The sequence below is a fragment of the Gastrolobium bilobum genome, unplaced genomic scaffold (assembly GCF_033153095.1).
Source record: "Gastrolobium bilobum isolate Gb01-03AN ecotype WA unplaced genomic scaffold, APGP_CSIRO_Gbil_v1 utg1505, whole genome shotgun sequence".
Classification (NCBI taxonomy): Eukaryota; Viridiplantae; Streptophyta; class Magnoliopsida; order Fabales; family Fabaceae; genus Gastrolobium; species Gastrolobium bilobum.
The window spans coordinates 237281-252930 of NW_026897785.1; the positions used below are offsets into that span (position 1 = coordinate 237281).

General features: G+C 38.7%; 1 protein-coding gene across 1 annotated transcript; it reads left to right on the top strand.

Annotated features, from left to right (window-relative positions):
* Positions 1–8847: 8847 nt before the first annotated feature.
* On the top strand, positions 8848–10685 carry LOC133310320 (uncharacterized). Its single transcript, XM_061511237.1, has 2 exons — positions 8848–9076; positions 9898–10685. Exons 1-2 carry the CDS (start codon positions 8848–8850, stop codon positions 10683–10685), a joined length of 1017 nt encoding a protein of 338 aa, XP_061367221.1.
* Positions 10686–15650: the final 4965 nt, after the last annotated feature.

Sequence of the window (15650 nt, forward strand, 5' to 3'; positions counted from 1 at the left end):
AAGAGTCAGTTATTGATAGTCAGCTAGAAACTTGTGCGAACCAATCCTTGTCTTCCACTCACCCATTCCAGGGTCCTCAATCTGGATTTTCTAAACTCATGAGCATGGTGCGCGAAAAGGAAATTGTTCCCCCAGTAAAATCAGAGTTAAAAAGTTATCTTGAAGAAGGGGTTTATATATGTGATGAGATATTTCAGATTTCCTTTAATGCCTTGGAATGGTGGAAGACCAACAGCTTGAAATATAGGATTTTATCAAAGATGACAAGAGATATATTAGCTATTCCAATTTCTACAGTAGCATCTGAATCCACATTTAGTGCTGGTGGAAGAGTAATTGATGCTTATCGTGCTAATTTAGTCGCAGAGACCATTGAAGCATTAATTTGTGGTGGAGATTGGCTACGAAACAAGTATAATTTGAAAAAAAAAACAAAAGGTATAAATTTGATTGATTTTATTCCATTGTTATGCTTTTAATTGCAAGAAATGGCAAATATGTGCTGATTTTTATTTGCAGTCACATTCCACTGCTCTCGCATGTTTTATATCAATTTATTATTTATCTTATTTATCTAACTCAGTCTTGAATTTTTTTCCATCCCTTGTAATCTGTTAGGTTCTTCTTCCTTGATGATATGACTGGATTTGAGATCATATATCTGCTAGAGGTATGTTTTCTTCATTTTTCCTTGTATTTAACATTGCAAACTTGTAAAAATTAATTAGTCAAGCATTTTAATAGATACACCACTGATGGTTCTCTTGCTTTGACTCACTTTGTATAGAATATCATACTTTACTCTTCCCATAGCTGGCCATTTTTCCGGACACCACAGATGGTTCTCTTGCTTTAACTCACTTTGTTAGTACACTTTGTGAAGCATTCATATGGGGTTTATCTGTCAATCGGGTTCAAAACAAAAACACAAACAAACAAAGAAGCATAAAACGGAACTAAAAACAAGAAACTTGATAATGTGGGATAGCATTGTTGATGGTCTATCTTAGATAAGAAAAACAGACCGTTGTAGTTTATTCAATAATACGAGAAGTTGCCATCATAAGTGTTTAACTTATTTCTTTCTTTTTTTTCCAAATTTAATTTTTTTCATCCCCAATAAGTGTTGAATCCTGAGAAAAGGATTGTTACCAATTGGTTATTTTCAAAAAAATGTATATGTTAACTTATAGATACACTCCGAACCAGTTTATTTCTGGAATGCTGTTTCTTCTCTACAATTTCCTTTAATTTCTTATATTCTTCTTGATCCTCAAATGTGCTGGGAGCGCTTTAGAGATTAAAGTGTAAAGTGCAAGTTACTTGCTGAGAAAAGCAAACTTGTATTTAACTTTGCTTCCCTGTAGAAAAGTTATTTTTGAAATGCATTAGTCAAGCATAATGGTTAGCAGTTACTATTGAGGATGAGACATCAAATAGTCATTTCTTGTTTGCCAAAGGATATATCACCATATACACCTGCATTTACTAATTAATTAACATAATTTTATTTTTCAGGAAGATGAAGTTTGATAGATGCAAAAAGTGGAAGTTTATCAAAGTTGGAGAAAGAGAAGAAGACTCATTAGAAGATTGTCAAAGCTGCAAAAAAAAAAAAAAACAATCTTTGTTGTCATGAATATTATTTAAAAATTTGTGTGTTCTTGTTAAAAAACATTTGAGAATTTTTATAATTTGGATCTTTGTTGATTGTTGTCATGAATATTATTTAAAAGTTTGTGTGTTCTTGTTAAAAAACATTTGAGAATTTTTATAATTTGGATCTTGGTTGAACATTATTTTATAATGAGTGAGATATTTTTTTTATTTTAGTTTAATTTATAACTTCGTAGGCCTAAAAGGCCTCATAGGCCATGATAGGCTTTTTATTTTTTAACAATAGGCCGGGCTTGGCCTACAAACTAAGCCTTTGATAGGCCAGATAGGCTCAATATATTTTTACGTAGGCTTAGGCCGCCAAAGCCAAAGCTCAGCCCGACCCAGCCCATTTACATCCCTACACATTGCCTATCAGAAAGCTTCCACCCGAAGAGATCCTCAGGAAACGTGAACTTGGCATATGTTTCACTTGTGATGAAAAGTGGCACTCCAAACACAGATGCCAATCCAAAATGCTTCTCTTAATTGGAGAGATGGATGATGATCAGCAAGATACTGAAGAAGAAATCCTTTGGTCACCTGAATCTAAGGATGCTACTCCAACAGCTAGCATACAGCCAAATCCAGATGCTACTATGTTTTCATTAGCAAGTTCCTTTAATCATAGAGCTTTAATTTTGACTGCATTGCTTGGCAACCACAATGTTGATGTACTGGTGGATTTTGGCAGTTCTCACAATTTTATCAATCGTGAGTTAGCTACCACACTTGGTATTCCTATGAGTTACTCCAAGGGAATGAAGGTTTTCATGGGAAATGGGGAATTTTTATTCTGTGACAAGAAGTGCAACATGATTCAACTGACAATCCAAAATCATCCTTTCGTGATTAATTTTTGGGTGCTGGACTTACAGGAGTTGAATGCCATTTTAGGCATGACTTGGCTTGAAAGTTTAGGCAGAGTAACTCATGATTATGTGCATCAATCAATGGAGTTTATTAAAGATGGTCAGCTGATCAAATTACAAGGTGTCCTTGAACAACCTCATAATGCTGATTGTGTGGAAAAGGCTTCCTGTTGCTTACTGACAGCAGTTAATTCAATTGAGCAGGATGGACAGATGTTGCCTGAATTAGAAGCTATCAAACATACACTCAATCCTGCTTTATGGAGTGTGTTGCAGGAATGCAAGGCTGTTTTCCAGACACCTCAGATTTTACCTCTTTTTCGAGGGATGGAGCATTCAATACACTTACTGGATGTGGCCAAACCAGTTAATGTGAAGCCTTATAGGTTCCCTCATCATCAAAAGGCAGAATTGGAGAGACAAGTTTCTGATCTCCTATCTGCAGGGTTCATACAGCCGATTAAGAGTCCTTATTCATCCCCTGTGCTCTTAGTAAAGAAACAAGATGGCACATGGCGCATGTGCATTGATTATAGGGCTTTGAATGCCTTGACAGTTCCGGATAGGTTCCCTATACCCACAATTGATGAATTATTAGATGAATTGTTGGGTGCATCAGTGTTTAGCAAATTGGACCTTAGGGCTGGTTACCATCAAATTCACATGTTTCCCCAAGATGTTTTCAAAACTGCTTTTAGGACTCATGAAGGACACTATGAGTTCCTTGTGATGCCTTTTGGACTCACAAATGCTCCTGCCACTTTTTAATCAGCCATAAACCAAATTTTCAGACCATATTTGAGGAAGTTTATCATTGTATTTTTTGATGATATACTAGTATATAGTCCTTCCTTGTCTGATCGTGTACAACATTTAAGACTTGCCCTTCAATGTTTACATCAGCATCATTTTTTGTCAAACTGAGCAAATGTGCCTTTGGAGTTATGGAAATTTCTTATTTGGGACATATTGTATGTGTTGAGGGAGTGAAGGCAGATCCCAAGAAAGTAGCTGCTATGATGGATTGGCCAACACCTCATTCCATTAAACAACTTCGTGCCTTTTTGGGTTTGACAAGCTACTATAGAAAATTTGTTAATCACTATGCTACCATTGCATCACCACTCACTGATATCTTGAAGTCTGACAAACTAGTCTGGACATCTGCTGCACATGAAGCTTTTTGCAAATTGAAGCTGGCTATGAGTTCCACCCCAATTTTAGCTTTACCCGATTTTTTTTCTCCATTCATTGTTGAAACTGATGCATCTTGTATAGGCATAGGGGCTGTTCTACTTCAAAATAGTAAACCAATTTCATATTTTAGCAAGAAGCTTGGGGTCAGACTGTCCAAGGCCTCCACCTATGTTAGAGAGCTTTATGCCATCACAGAGGTAGTGAAGAAATGGAGACACTACTTGCTTGGAGCCCATTTTATTGTACGTACAGATCACCAAAGCATCAGAGAATTGCTCTCCCAAACCATACAGACACCAGAACAACACAGTTATGTCCATAAGCTCCTTGGCTATTCATTTACCATTGAATATAAACCAGGATCTGCAAATATAGTAGCTGATGCACTGTCAAGGAGGTTTGATAACACTGAGGCTGGTTCATTGTTGCCTTTATTCTCTGAACCACATTTTGGAATCCTTGACCCCATTAAATCTGAAAATATTTTGGATCCTGAGCTAGCAAATTTGCACCAACAATTAGCTACTGGTGCTGTGCTTGATCCTTTATTCACAGCTAAAGATGGCATTTTATACCATAAGGGCTATTTTTTTTGGGATCCAATTCCAAATTGAAGACAGATTTGATTGAGGAAGCTCATTCGACTCCTTTGGGTGGGCATGCTGGTTCTCTCCGAACATTCCTTCGATTGTCTGCTTCTTTTCATTTGTTACATATGAGAAGAGATGTCACTAAATTTGTTCAACAATGCATTATTTGCCAACAAATTAAAACCACTACAGCAGCACCCTTGGGGCTACTTCAGCCTTTACTCATGCCCGAAGCCATTTTTGAAGATCTCTCATTGGATTTCGTTACTGGCTTACCTCAATTTAATGGTTTTTCTGTGGTATTAGTGGTGGTGGACCGTTTATCAAAATATGCTCATTTCATTGGATTGAGTCATTGCTACACAGCTGCCACAGTAGCTAAAATATTTTGTGAGCACATAGTGAAACTTCATGGATTTCCTCGTTCTTTGGTTTCTGATAGAGACCCAATCTTCATGAGCAAGTTTTGGCAAAAGTTATTTTCCTTGAGTGGTACTAAGCTTAAAACCAGCTGCAGCTATCATCCACAAACGGAGGTGACCAACCATTACTTTGAACAATACTTAAGAGCTTTTTGTGCTTAGCAACATCAGAAATTGTCTTCATTCTTATGCTGGGCTGAACTCCATTACAATTCATCAGTTCACTCTTCCATTGGTATGTCTCCATTTGAAGCTGTATATGGGAGGGTCCTTCCTTCAATACCTCACTACCCTCGTGGATTAGTTCCAATTGAAGCCTTAGACATACTCCTCTTTCAAAGGAATGACATTCTATCCATTCTTAAAGCAAATTTGTTGAGGACTCAGAATAGGATGAAGAATCAAGCAGACAGGCATCGTAGGGACTTAATCCTTGCAGAAGGTGATTTGGTGTTAGTTAGATTACAGCCTTACCGCCAACTCTCAGTTGCTAACTGCTCTCACCAGAAGCTTGCTAAGAGATTCTATGGTCCTTTCACCATCAAGAAAGTCATCAGTCCTGTTGCATACCAGTTAGACTTACCTGCCACTTCTAAGATTCATCCTACATTTCATATTTCTTGTTTGAAGCCATTTTGGGGAACACCAGGAGTACACTTCTCTCCTCTGCCACCTCACACGTTTGACAATAAACCAGTTCAGAAACCTCTTGCAATATTGGCATCTCGTTCTTCTTTAATTCGTGGCATGCCTCAGATGCAATACTTAGTTCAATGGACTGACACTGTTCCTGAAGATGCAACCTGGGAATCAGGTACTATTTACAAGCTGCATACCCAGCATTAGACCTTGAGGACAAGGTCTCTCTCAGGGAGGGAGTAGTTGTTACGGGCCCAACTGAAGAAGATTCGAATGGCCCAAGCTCGAATACCATCTCTGCCATACGGCCCAGTAGAAGGAAGGACACACCAGCCTGGATGAAGGATTATACCTGTTAAGGAAGATCAGAACAAGAAGAATCTGGAAGGAGTTAACTAGTTAAGCGGTTGACCAATAATATAGTGACAGATAGGATAGACGGTTAGTTGTAGAAATGATACGTGTAATATGGAAATGATACGTGTAAACAGTTGGGTATAAGTAGTTATTCATGTATCTGAGAACAACATCTGATAAATAAAAACTTGAGTTTCCTTTTCGATTCTACTTTTCTATCCCTTATTCCCTTTCCTCTTCGATACGGTTGTATCATTAACCCTAAGGAAACAAGAAAATGGAACGAAGGAGAAAAGAATGTTGTTATTCAAATGATCTTCAATGGCTACATAAAGGGTTTTTATATACACCCATTACCAACAAACTAGTCTAACAACCCATCCGACGAACTAACAACCTAATAGTACAATAACCTAACATTACACTATTCACATGCACTAACAATACACCAATCCCAGTCAGCTCACACTCACTTCATGCTACAAAATCAACTAAACGAGTTGAGTTCCTTCTAATCCTCACAAACTTCCTTAACGTAATATAAGTATTGGATATGTTCTCATTTGTAATCGTTTTCTTTGTGTTTATCATATTTGGAGATTGGATTTAAAGTTTACTTCTTCATAGAGGCAGTGCCCATGATCATTTAATGATACCTGGCCTGGTTAAGATATTGTTTTTGAGTCTTCTTTGATGGTGGTTGAAGATTATTTAAGGAGGCTTCTCTACTTACTTTAATAGACAAGAGGTGAAGTTGCACCTACAAGGATCCTCATGCTTAAGTCAATAGAAGAATAAGCCGGAATATACAAATGAGAAAAACATGTGAGAGGAAAAATTCGGTGCTTAATCATTTAAGATTTAGAGTTTTGTTACTATCCAATTGCAAGGTACGAGACTTGGGTCCCACATCGAAAACATACGGGTTTGGTGTGAATTTTATATGGACTTTAGACTCTCTTACCTTACAAACTAGCTTTTGAGGTGAAACTCTTCCAAAATTCATATTAAGTTGGTTGGTTGGTAGGTAATTGATGGGTTCATTACACATGTAAACTTCAATTTAATTCAGAGTTTCCAAGCAAGGAAATTCAAGCGTCATATGGCTGAATTGGTAAAACTTAGTCTCAAGTTAAATGTGATTGTTTTCTTCTAGTGAGTAGGAGAAAAACTCGTGTACATTCTAAATAAAGATGCATGTAACTTCAATATATTGGAAGGCGTAAATTCATTACATTATACATGCTTTTCGCTTAATTAAGTTAAGTAAAGATGAAAAAGTAAAAGGAGTTTTTTATTCGTTAACTTTCTATACATATATTATAGTTAAATGAATCAAACTTATAGTCAATTTTGCTGAAAAGGCCTTCGGTTGTGTTTCTAATGAATAGTACACATCATGTTTCACCAAATGGTATTATAAATATAGTTCACATCTAACAATATAAAATAAAAAATATCCAAAAAAAAAACAATATAAAATAAATGAAAACATTTATATGAAAAGATAAAAAAAAAATCTTTTATATAAGTAATAGTTGGTTGACTCAACTAATTAAATCTCACGTCCAAATTTCTGATTTTTACTGATTTAAAGTCGTCTATGTAACATTGAATTATGTTCTAAAATCAAACTATAACTGCCTTAGGAATCGGTTCATGGATGACTCCGGGGGCTAAGGGTCCAGTTCATGATCCCACAGTATTTTTATCATCTCATTGAATGTTTTCTTCATCCTTTTCTTTCCTTTGGCAAGGGATTGCGTAAGCCTCACAACAAAGTCCAAAGCGTTCAACCATTTATAGAAGCAACAATATATATCAGCGTATATTCTAAAATATCATCTCATCAAGTACATGAGAGCATAACATCCAAAGAATGGCACAAGTTACCACTCACAACCAATAATTCAGGAGCGCATATCGCGTACCCTAGGCACAGCATACTTACAGAAGAAAAATAATATGCTAAACATTTTATGAATTCCCACTCTATCTCTTATAGTTATTAATATATTTTTCATGTTTAATGCATCAGATTTAGCTCATTTTCTCTCCCATAAGTTAATAGAGATATAATATAAAAATTATTAATTTGTCTCAACCTAATAATTTAAATTTTTGGATTTAATTTGTTTTTATATAATATCAGAGTCTCTGTTATTATAAGTAATCACTACTTCGGTCTTCACCCTTACCACTTTTTAATAAAATTAAGATGCAAGTTAAAATTAACACAAGGTAACCTCGAAGGGTAGCTCAGTTGTCAACTGAGCTTCCAAGGGTTTGCTTGGGTCAGGGGTTCAAACCCTGTCTCAAGCAAATTTTTGAAAAATCTTTGGGGGCCAGAGGACGTGCCTCTCTTTGAAGAGGGGATTAGTCTCATCCTTCTTCCGGTAGCGAAGCTCAATGCACCCGCTGTTCCAATGAGGGATAGCCTTCGGGCCGTACTCCGAGGACAAGGTGACCGGAGGAAGTTGAATGGAGATATACTCTAGGTAAAAAAAATTAAAACTAACACAAGGTAAAAAAGATGTGCTTGGGCATCACTTACGGCTCAAGCCTAAAATCCGAAATTTGTTATATAATCATGGGTTGTATTACTCTCATGTTGCATGAGATAATATAACTTCCTATAGAACCATCCATTTTTGTGCTTCTCTTTTCTTTTTTTTCCTTTTTAATAAATAATGGGCACACTACTTGATTGTATCTACAACATGAGATAATATATCTCCTATTACATAAGAGTAATATAACCTTATAATCATTAATACGATACTTGGTATCTAACTAGTTTAAGATTATTAGAAGTTCAGCCACCAATTTTGCAGTTTAAGGCATCAGTTAATACCTTCATGTACACTTCTATAAGAAGAAATTATGTGAATCCTTTTGATGTTTCTGCATTCAATCAGCGAAACCCATGTTCATACTTTGAACTTGAGCTAGCTAGCAATAGATTAGACTTCAAGTTTGCAAAAGCCACCTTCACAATAAACAAGCAACATAGTTGATGATACATCTATAAATAGCAGGGGCAACATTGTGTTGCTGCATAAATTGGCTCTAACACAATTTGTTTCTAATATTTCGTTGATATAGTGTTCAATTATGGAGATCACCAAAGGAAGTTCTATCCTAATCATGCTCATAGTCTTTGTCTCAAGTTTGATTCAGTCCAATGCATATTATTACCGTTATTGTAGCACCAAAGGAACTCGATGCTATGGAAAGTACATCGTATGTCCTGCCGAGTGCCCAAGCAGTGAATCTACAAATCCTAAGGCTAAGGTTTGTTACATCGACTGTGACAAACCTATATGCAAAGCTGTCTGCAGACGTAAGATAAACCATCCTTTCATTGTTCCGCTCTTTTCCCTCTCCATTCTCTTGTTTGTGATCGTGTCATTTTTCTAACAACAAAAAATAACATTCACATATCATTTTTTCTTATACTATAATCCTGTGCAGTCACGTTTGATGCATATTAAGTAACACTACAATACAGAACATTACTGCATAAGTGGTTGAGTCATATGACAATTTTTGGTTTGGTAGTTGTTTGATAATTAATGTATTAAAAAAAGAAAAAAGAAAAAGAAATTTAGTGATATTCATAGTCAGAGTAAAGCAAAATTTATCATAATACCCTTTATGTCATGTATTGTTTTGCACTATAAAACTGGTGTAATGAATGAGTAAGTTATAGGGATTATTGGTCTTTTTTCTCTTTTTGTGACGTGGATAATGTATTGTAACTTAGTTTAGTGGCTAACAAAAATTTAGAGATTTATATGGTCCCTTAGAAGTTATTTTTTGCCTAATACTATTTGAACATTCAAACAATGTACAATTTTTTTGTGTTGTGCTATTCTCAATTTCCTAGCTCCAGATATGACACAAATAGAGAGGAAGAGATTGGCTATATTTGATATATAATGTCCCAATACAAAATCAATTTTTATTCCTCCCATTTTTTTTTATACTATGCACATCTTTCTCCTCAAATTCTTAAGCTGCATGGTGTTATATATCAATTTAGATTGATACTATTAGAATGTATTTAATTTCAACCGTCTAATGCTTTTTTAGTATTAATTTATTTTTGTTATGGGGTGTGGAAACAAAACTTGATGAAATAATTCATTTTCTGATTTTAAGATCGCAAACCAAACTGCAATGCACCAGGATCAGGGTGTTATGATCCCCGGTTCATAGGTGGAGATGGCAGAGTCTTCTACTTCCATGGAAAGACCAATGAACATTTCAGTTTAGTCTCTGATTCAAGCCTTCAAATCAATGCTCGCTTCATTGGACACAGGCCAGCAAATAGAGCACGTGACTACACATGGATTCAAGCCCTTGGAGTACTCTTCAATTCCAAAACCTTCACACTTGAAGCCACCAAAACATCAAAATGGAATGACAATGTTGATCATTTAAAATTCACCTACAATGGGAATGATCTAGTTCTAGCTGAAGGCACTCTTTCCACTTGGTACTCTCCGGAGAAAGATGTTAAAGTGGAAAGAGTGGCTAGCAAGAACAGTGTGATAGTTACAGTAGAAGATGTTGCTGAAATTTTGGTCAATGTGGTGCCAGTAACCAAAGAGGATGATAGGATTCATAACTACCAAGTACCTAATGATGATTGCTTTGCACACTTGGAAGTTCAGTTCAGGTTCTTTGCTCTGTCCCCTAAAGTTGATGGTGTGCTTGGGAGGACCTATAGGCTTGATTTTGAGAACCCAGCAAAGCCTGGTGTGGCAATGCCTGTTGTTGGAGGAGAAGATAGATACTTCACTCCCTCTTTGCTTTCTCCAAATTGTGCTTCTTGTGTGTTCTCACAGAAAAGTTCATCTGAGGAAGAGACCACTGAAGTGACTCAGTTTGGTACCCTTGATTGCACCAAGTTTTCATCTGGGTTGGGAATCGTTTGCAGGAAATGAGAATATTGGGTTGGATAGGCTACTTGTCAAGGAATAATCTAAGGTTGTGGAGAAAATCTGAAACCTTGGCTTTTAAATAAAAAATAATGACTGAATAGTAGCTGCTTATTTGTTGTATTGTCTGTTGCTTAATGTTATGTAACTCTTACATTAATGTACTTACATTTTAATAAAAGTAAAATATAATTGAAGGGCGTTAGTCCATGTGACTTGGAGATCTTTCAACAAAATCTCGATATTATCAGTTATAAAGGTCAATGATAGAGTGATAGTAACAATAACATCACATTTATCCTATATTAATCAAGTCCAATTGAACTCATATATGTGTAGCTATGATGCACGAACACTGACACGAGACACGACACGCCGACGCATTAATTTTAAAAAATGACATTTTTCGACACGTTAGAACACGTTTTGATATTAAATAATATTTTTAATATATAAAATATTTATATTTAATACATATAACAGTTCATAATGAGTCATATAATCAATCAAATATTCAAATTTTATAACAAATATAAAAAAAAAAATTTGTACCTTGTTAATTTTTCATGTCAAATTTCATAACAGAAAAAAATTGATTTATTAATGATTTTTTTTTTATTTTTAGTTAATAAAAAAAAGGCTAAAAAAAAAACGTGTCCGAACGTTGACCACGTGTCGGAGAGTTGACCACCTGTCCTAAAATATTGACCATGTGTCGGAGCGTGTCTGTGTTGGACACGTGTCCGACACGCACATCTTGAAAAAATTCCCGTGTCCGGATATCAGAGATGTGTAGCATATAAAGAAAAAATAAATAATAAAAAAGAAAAATAATATATCAAATAAATAAATATATATATAATAAATAAAAACATAGAAGGATATTATAATTTTGTGAATTATTGATAATTTTGTTTCGCTGGAAACTTGAGAAGCATTATAATTATGCCCACACACACCACACACATGTATACATGTGTACCGTTTGGATCTATAAGCCCACTATGTTCTCTTTGGGGATGAGTCACTAAATGGATAATACCCTTAGCACAGGTAGAGACCAAGCTAAATGGCACTGTTCCAGGTACGAAGCAAGCAATCAACAATGGGATTAGGTGTGTGTATGTGTGACTCAATGTAAATGGGCAGAATAACGATACATAAGATATCTTCTTGATGTGCCCAGGGGGTTATTTATAGGGAAGGTGAAGTGAATCTTGCCTGGGTTGGTGAGAAGGGGGTCAACCCTCCTCGGTTACTGCTAAGGGTGGCAGTACTGGGCGTGGCAGGCGCTGTTGTGATAGCAGCGCTGCACCCCTTGTGCCTGGCGGTGTCAGCGTGGGACAAAGGGCAGTTTCCCCTTATGGCATCTGGGGCGATTACCTTTGGGGGTTGGAATCCCAAGATAGGACATTTTGGTTTTTCTCCTAGGAAGAGTCGTCGCGTTGGGAGTTGGGGGATCTTACCAGCTGGTAGGGCTGACGTGGATTGAGGGTTGAGATTGGGCCTGGACCTTTGGGCCGTTGTGTTGTTGGGCCATCCGGAACAGGAGCCCCCCAGTTTGGTAGCAAGCGTAGGTTGGTGCCAAGGTAAATGTGCTTTGGCGACGCCTTGTTAGCAATCTGAGTGGTTGGTATAGGCGTGGAAAGGGATCTCTTGATGACTTAGCGAGTATTTGGAGTTTGGCGGTTTCGAGTGGGGTTTCGTACTGTTTGTACCTTTGGACCTTTAGGCCGCTGTGTAGGTTGGTGCCACGGTAAATGGGCTTTGGCAATGCCTTGTTGGCGATCTGAGAGGTTGGCAAGGGTCTTTTTGGGAAAAGGCAGCCATTCTTACAGGCAAGGTGGCTTTTCGGTTTTCGAGGAGCAGTAATGATGGGTGCTTCCATCATTGAAATTAACTCCAGGCACTCAAGAGTCATGAAGCACGGCGCATTAATGTGACGTGAGGGGTGTCTTGTCCACCTGTAATTACCATCGGGCCCCTCATCACAACTGCCTATAACCTGACGGTTGTGCCATCCTACGGTTGAGAAAGGAGGGCACTACACGTGTATGTCATCCTGATTATTTTCTCCCTATTTAAAGAAGAGAAAGACCTCCTTGAGGACCTTCTTCACGAAACTCTGACTCCTTATTGTTCCTACCTTGTTTTCTCTTCGTGTGAGTGTGCTCTTGCCGGTCTTCGTTTCTTCCTTCTCTGCATTATCTCAGGTACAGTGTTTCTGGCTTGTTGCTTTGATATTTCTTTACATTTCTTTGGCTTTGCTTCCCTTCTCCTTTTTCTTGTGATGGTCAAGTTTACGGAACCCATCCCTGGTTTAATATTTCCTGTGTTGGAGGTGGAAGTTAAGGAGGAAGAGTTTGATGAAGCTTTCGATACACTAGATAGCAGTGCAGTGGGGCCGGCTATGCAGGAATACCTTACTAGTCGTGCCTCACACCGTTCTTTAATTCCTGGGGTCGAGTCGTTACCCCATGGTAGGATACCTGAGCTTCTGGGTTTTAGTGAAGAAGAGATTCAAAATCTCTTACCTGAGAGGGCATTAGGACCTGTGGTTCTATATTCTGGTGAGGCATCTCGTTCCCGTCTTTATTGTGGGCGTCAGGTGGCGACTGGCGAGAACGCTTCTAGATCTGGTAGGCGTCAGTCTGTAGGATCTAGAAGGCGACAATCTGGGGAATCTGGTGACAGGGCTAGGCCTCGCCCTTCACGAAGGAGTCATTCTAGCCTTCTGGTCGTTCTTGTGATCAGGGGACCGCTTCGCACCGCCGTGTTTCGCGGCACACCGATTTTGGAGCTGGGCGAATTATTCGGCCTCTATCCAATATAAACCGCCAACCGCAAAACCGTCCATTAGAATATTATTACAAGCCTCGCCAATCTTCGGTAGCCCTTTGTACATCTCATGGCCAAATTCTCAACATTTCCCAGTCCTTCCATCGCCGTAAGTATGACGAGTCCACTAACAATTGATTGGGTAGATACCACCCAGAAGATGGTCGACTTGTAAGGTATGGCGTGTGGGACGCTATTTATGAGGACCTGGGGCTTTATAAGATACCGCCTGCAAGGTGGCCTTCATCCTTAAGCTACTCAGATTTTTATACGTCGAGCTCTTCGGACACCTCTGATTCTTATGGTAAGTTTCTTGTGTGTGAGTTTTTTTTGATTGGTTTATTGGTAAGGGGATGTCGGTGGTCTGGGGAGGAGGAGTTGGGTGGTGTGGGGGTTCAGAGTTTGACTCTTTGCTGATCTTCTTAGCGCTGGAGGAAGTTTTTGGCGATTGACTGTGTGTTTGTCGCTCCCAGGTTTGATTTAAGGGTATTCTCTTGTCTTATGGCGGTTGTGCAAAATCACGAACGATTTTCGGCGAGGAGTTGGGTAGATCCGATGGTGACAACCTCTTCATCTTGCTATATTAGTGGGGCTAATCTGGACCAGGCTTACCAGACGGAGGGCAATTTCGACATAACTGAAAATGCCGAAAACGAGATGATGAGGCAAAGCACTGCGGTCAGGCGTACTACAACAGTTTGTGACAGGCCTCGCCTCGGGGCGATATCTCGATGGCAATTAATGGTGTACAAGACTCACTTTACGGATAAGAAAGTTAGGTTTACTTTATCTGAGTTCGAGATGGGGGTGTTAGCCCATCTTTGGGTCGCGCCTTCGCAACTGCACCCTAACGCTTGGGCGTTTGTTTGAGTTTTTGAAAAGATATGCCGATATTTTGAGTGGGTATGCTCTGTGCGGTTATTTTTTTATTGCTTCCAGGTGTCGTCTTCGTTGAAAAAGCTTGGATGGGTTTCGTTGAAGGCAGGGAACGGACTGGGACCGATATTTGCTCAGTATGCCAACTCATATAAGAACTGGAGGGGGGACTTTTTTCTGGATTGAACCAGTGCTTGGCGAGGGGGAATTGTCTTTTTTCATTGATCAGGCGAGTGGGGAGAGTCAGTTTTCGCTATACTGGACTAAGGCCCATTATGAGATGCCCGCCAGTTAGTATTCGTTTGGGTGGGGAGCCTTGTCTCCTGAAGAGGCATTGGTAGTGGATTGGATTGTGGAGGTAAAGGGGGGCCTTGACCGGTGGCCTTCGAAGAGGGTGTTGTGTTAGGGAAGTGTGGTGGTGTTTCGTACCATTTGTGACTATATGGAGAGTATTAACTGTCTTTACTAACACTTGTCTTTCTTGTCTTGCAGTTAAGAGCTTGTCGATGGAAACGTTGAGACATGCATGTCAGGCGGCTGTTAAGCTTAAGAAGGCTAAGGGTGTGGTTTCTCAGGTTAATCTGAACCCCACCGCGAAACTGAAAGATGTGGACAAAGGAAAGAAGAAAGAAGTCCACCATAAAAAAAGAAAATTCGGTCTGCTGCTGATGTTCCCGCCGATGAGTTGGAGAGAAGGGCGACCTGCCCTATAATTAAAGAGCCCATGAATGTGGTGGGAGGTTCGTCGACGAGTGAGTCGACTTTTGGATCAGTTTCGCCAGGTCGTGGAGGATCAGGTCTGAAGCGGGGGGGCGATGAAAGCTTAATCCCGTCAGGGGGTTCCAAGATGTCGCGCCTCGAATTGTCAGAGTCGAGGAAGTTCACTGATAGCGATTGCCACATCTCGGGTGGCTTTCCTGAGGACTCAGGCGATGGTGGGATAATGGTAACTAGCGCTCTTGGTGGCGGAGAGTCTCTAGTAACAGCTGGTGCGCAGGTTCCTCCTCCTCCTCCTGCTGAGATCCTAGTTGTAAGAACCTGCACCGTTAATTAAGGAAGTTATTTAATTAATTACGTGAAATTAGGAAATAATTCCATAATTGACCCTAATAATTATTATGAGGCTTAACTAAATATAGAAAGTGATTAATATGCTGAAAGTCGTTTTCGAACGAAAAGTGCAGATACCGGTTCTTCTACTCGATATAAATGCGTATCGAAAAAGTATCCCAGAAAATTATAATAAGTGCATGATAA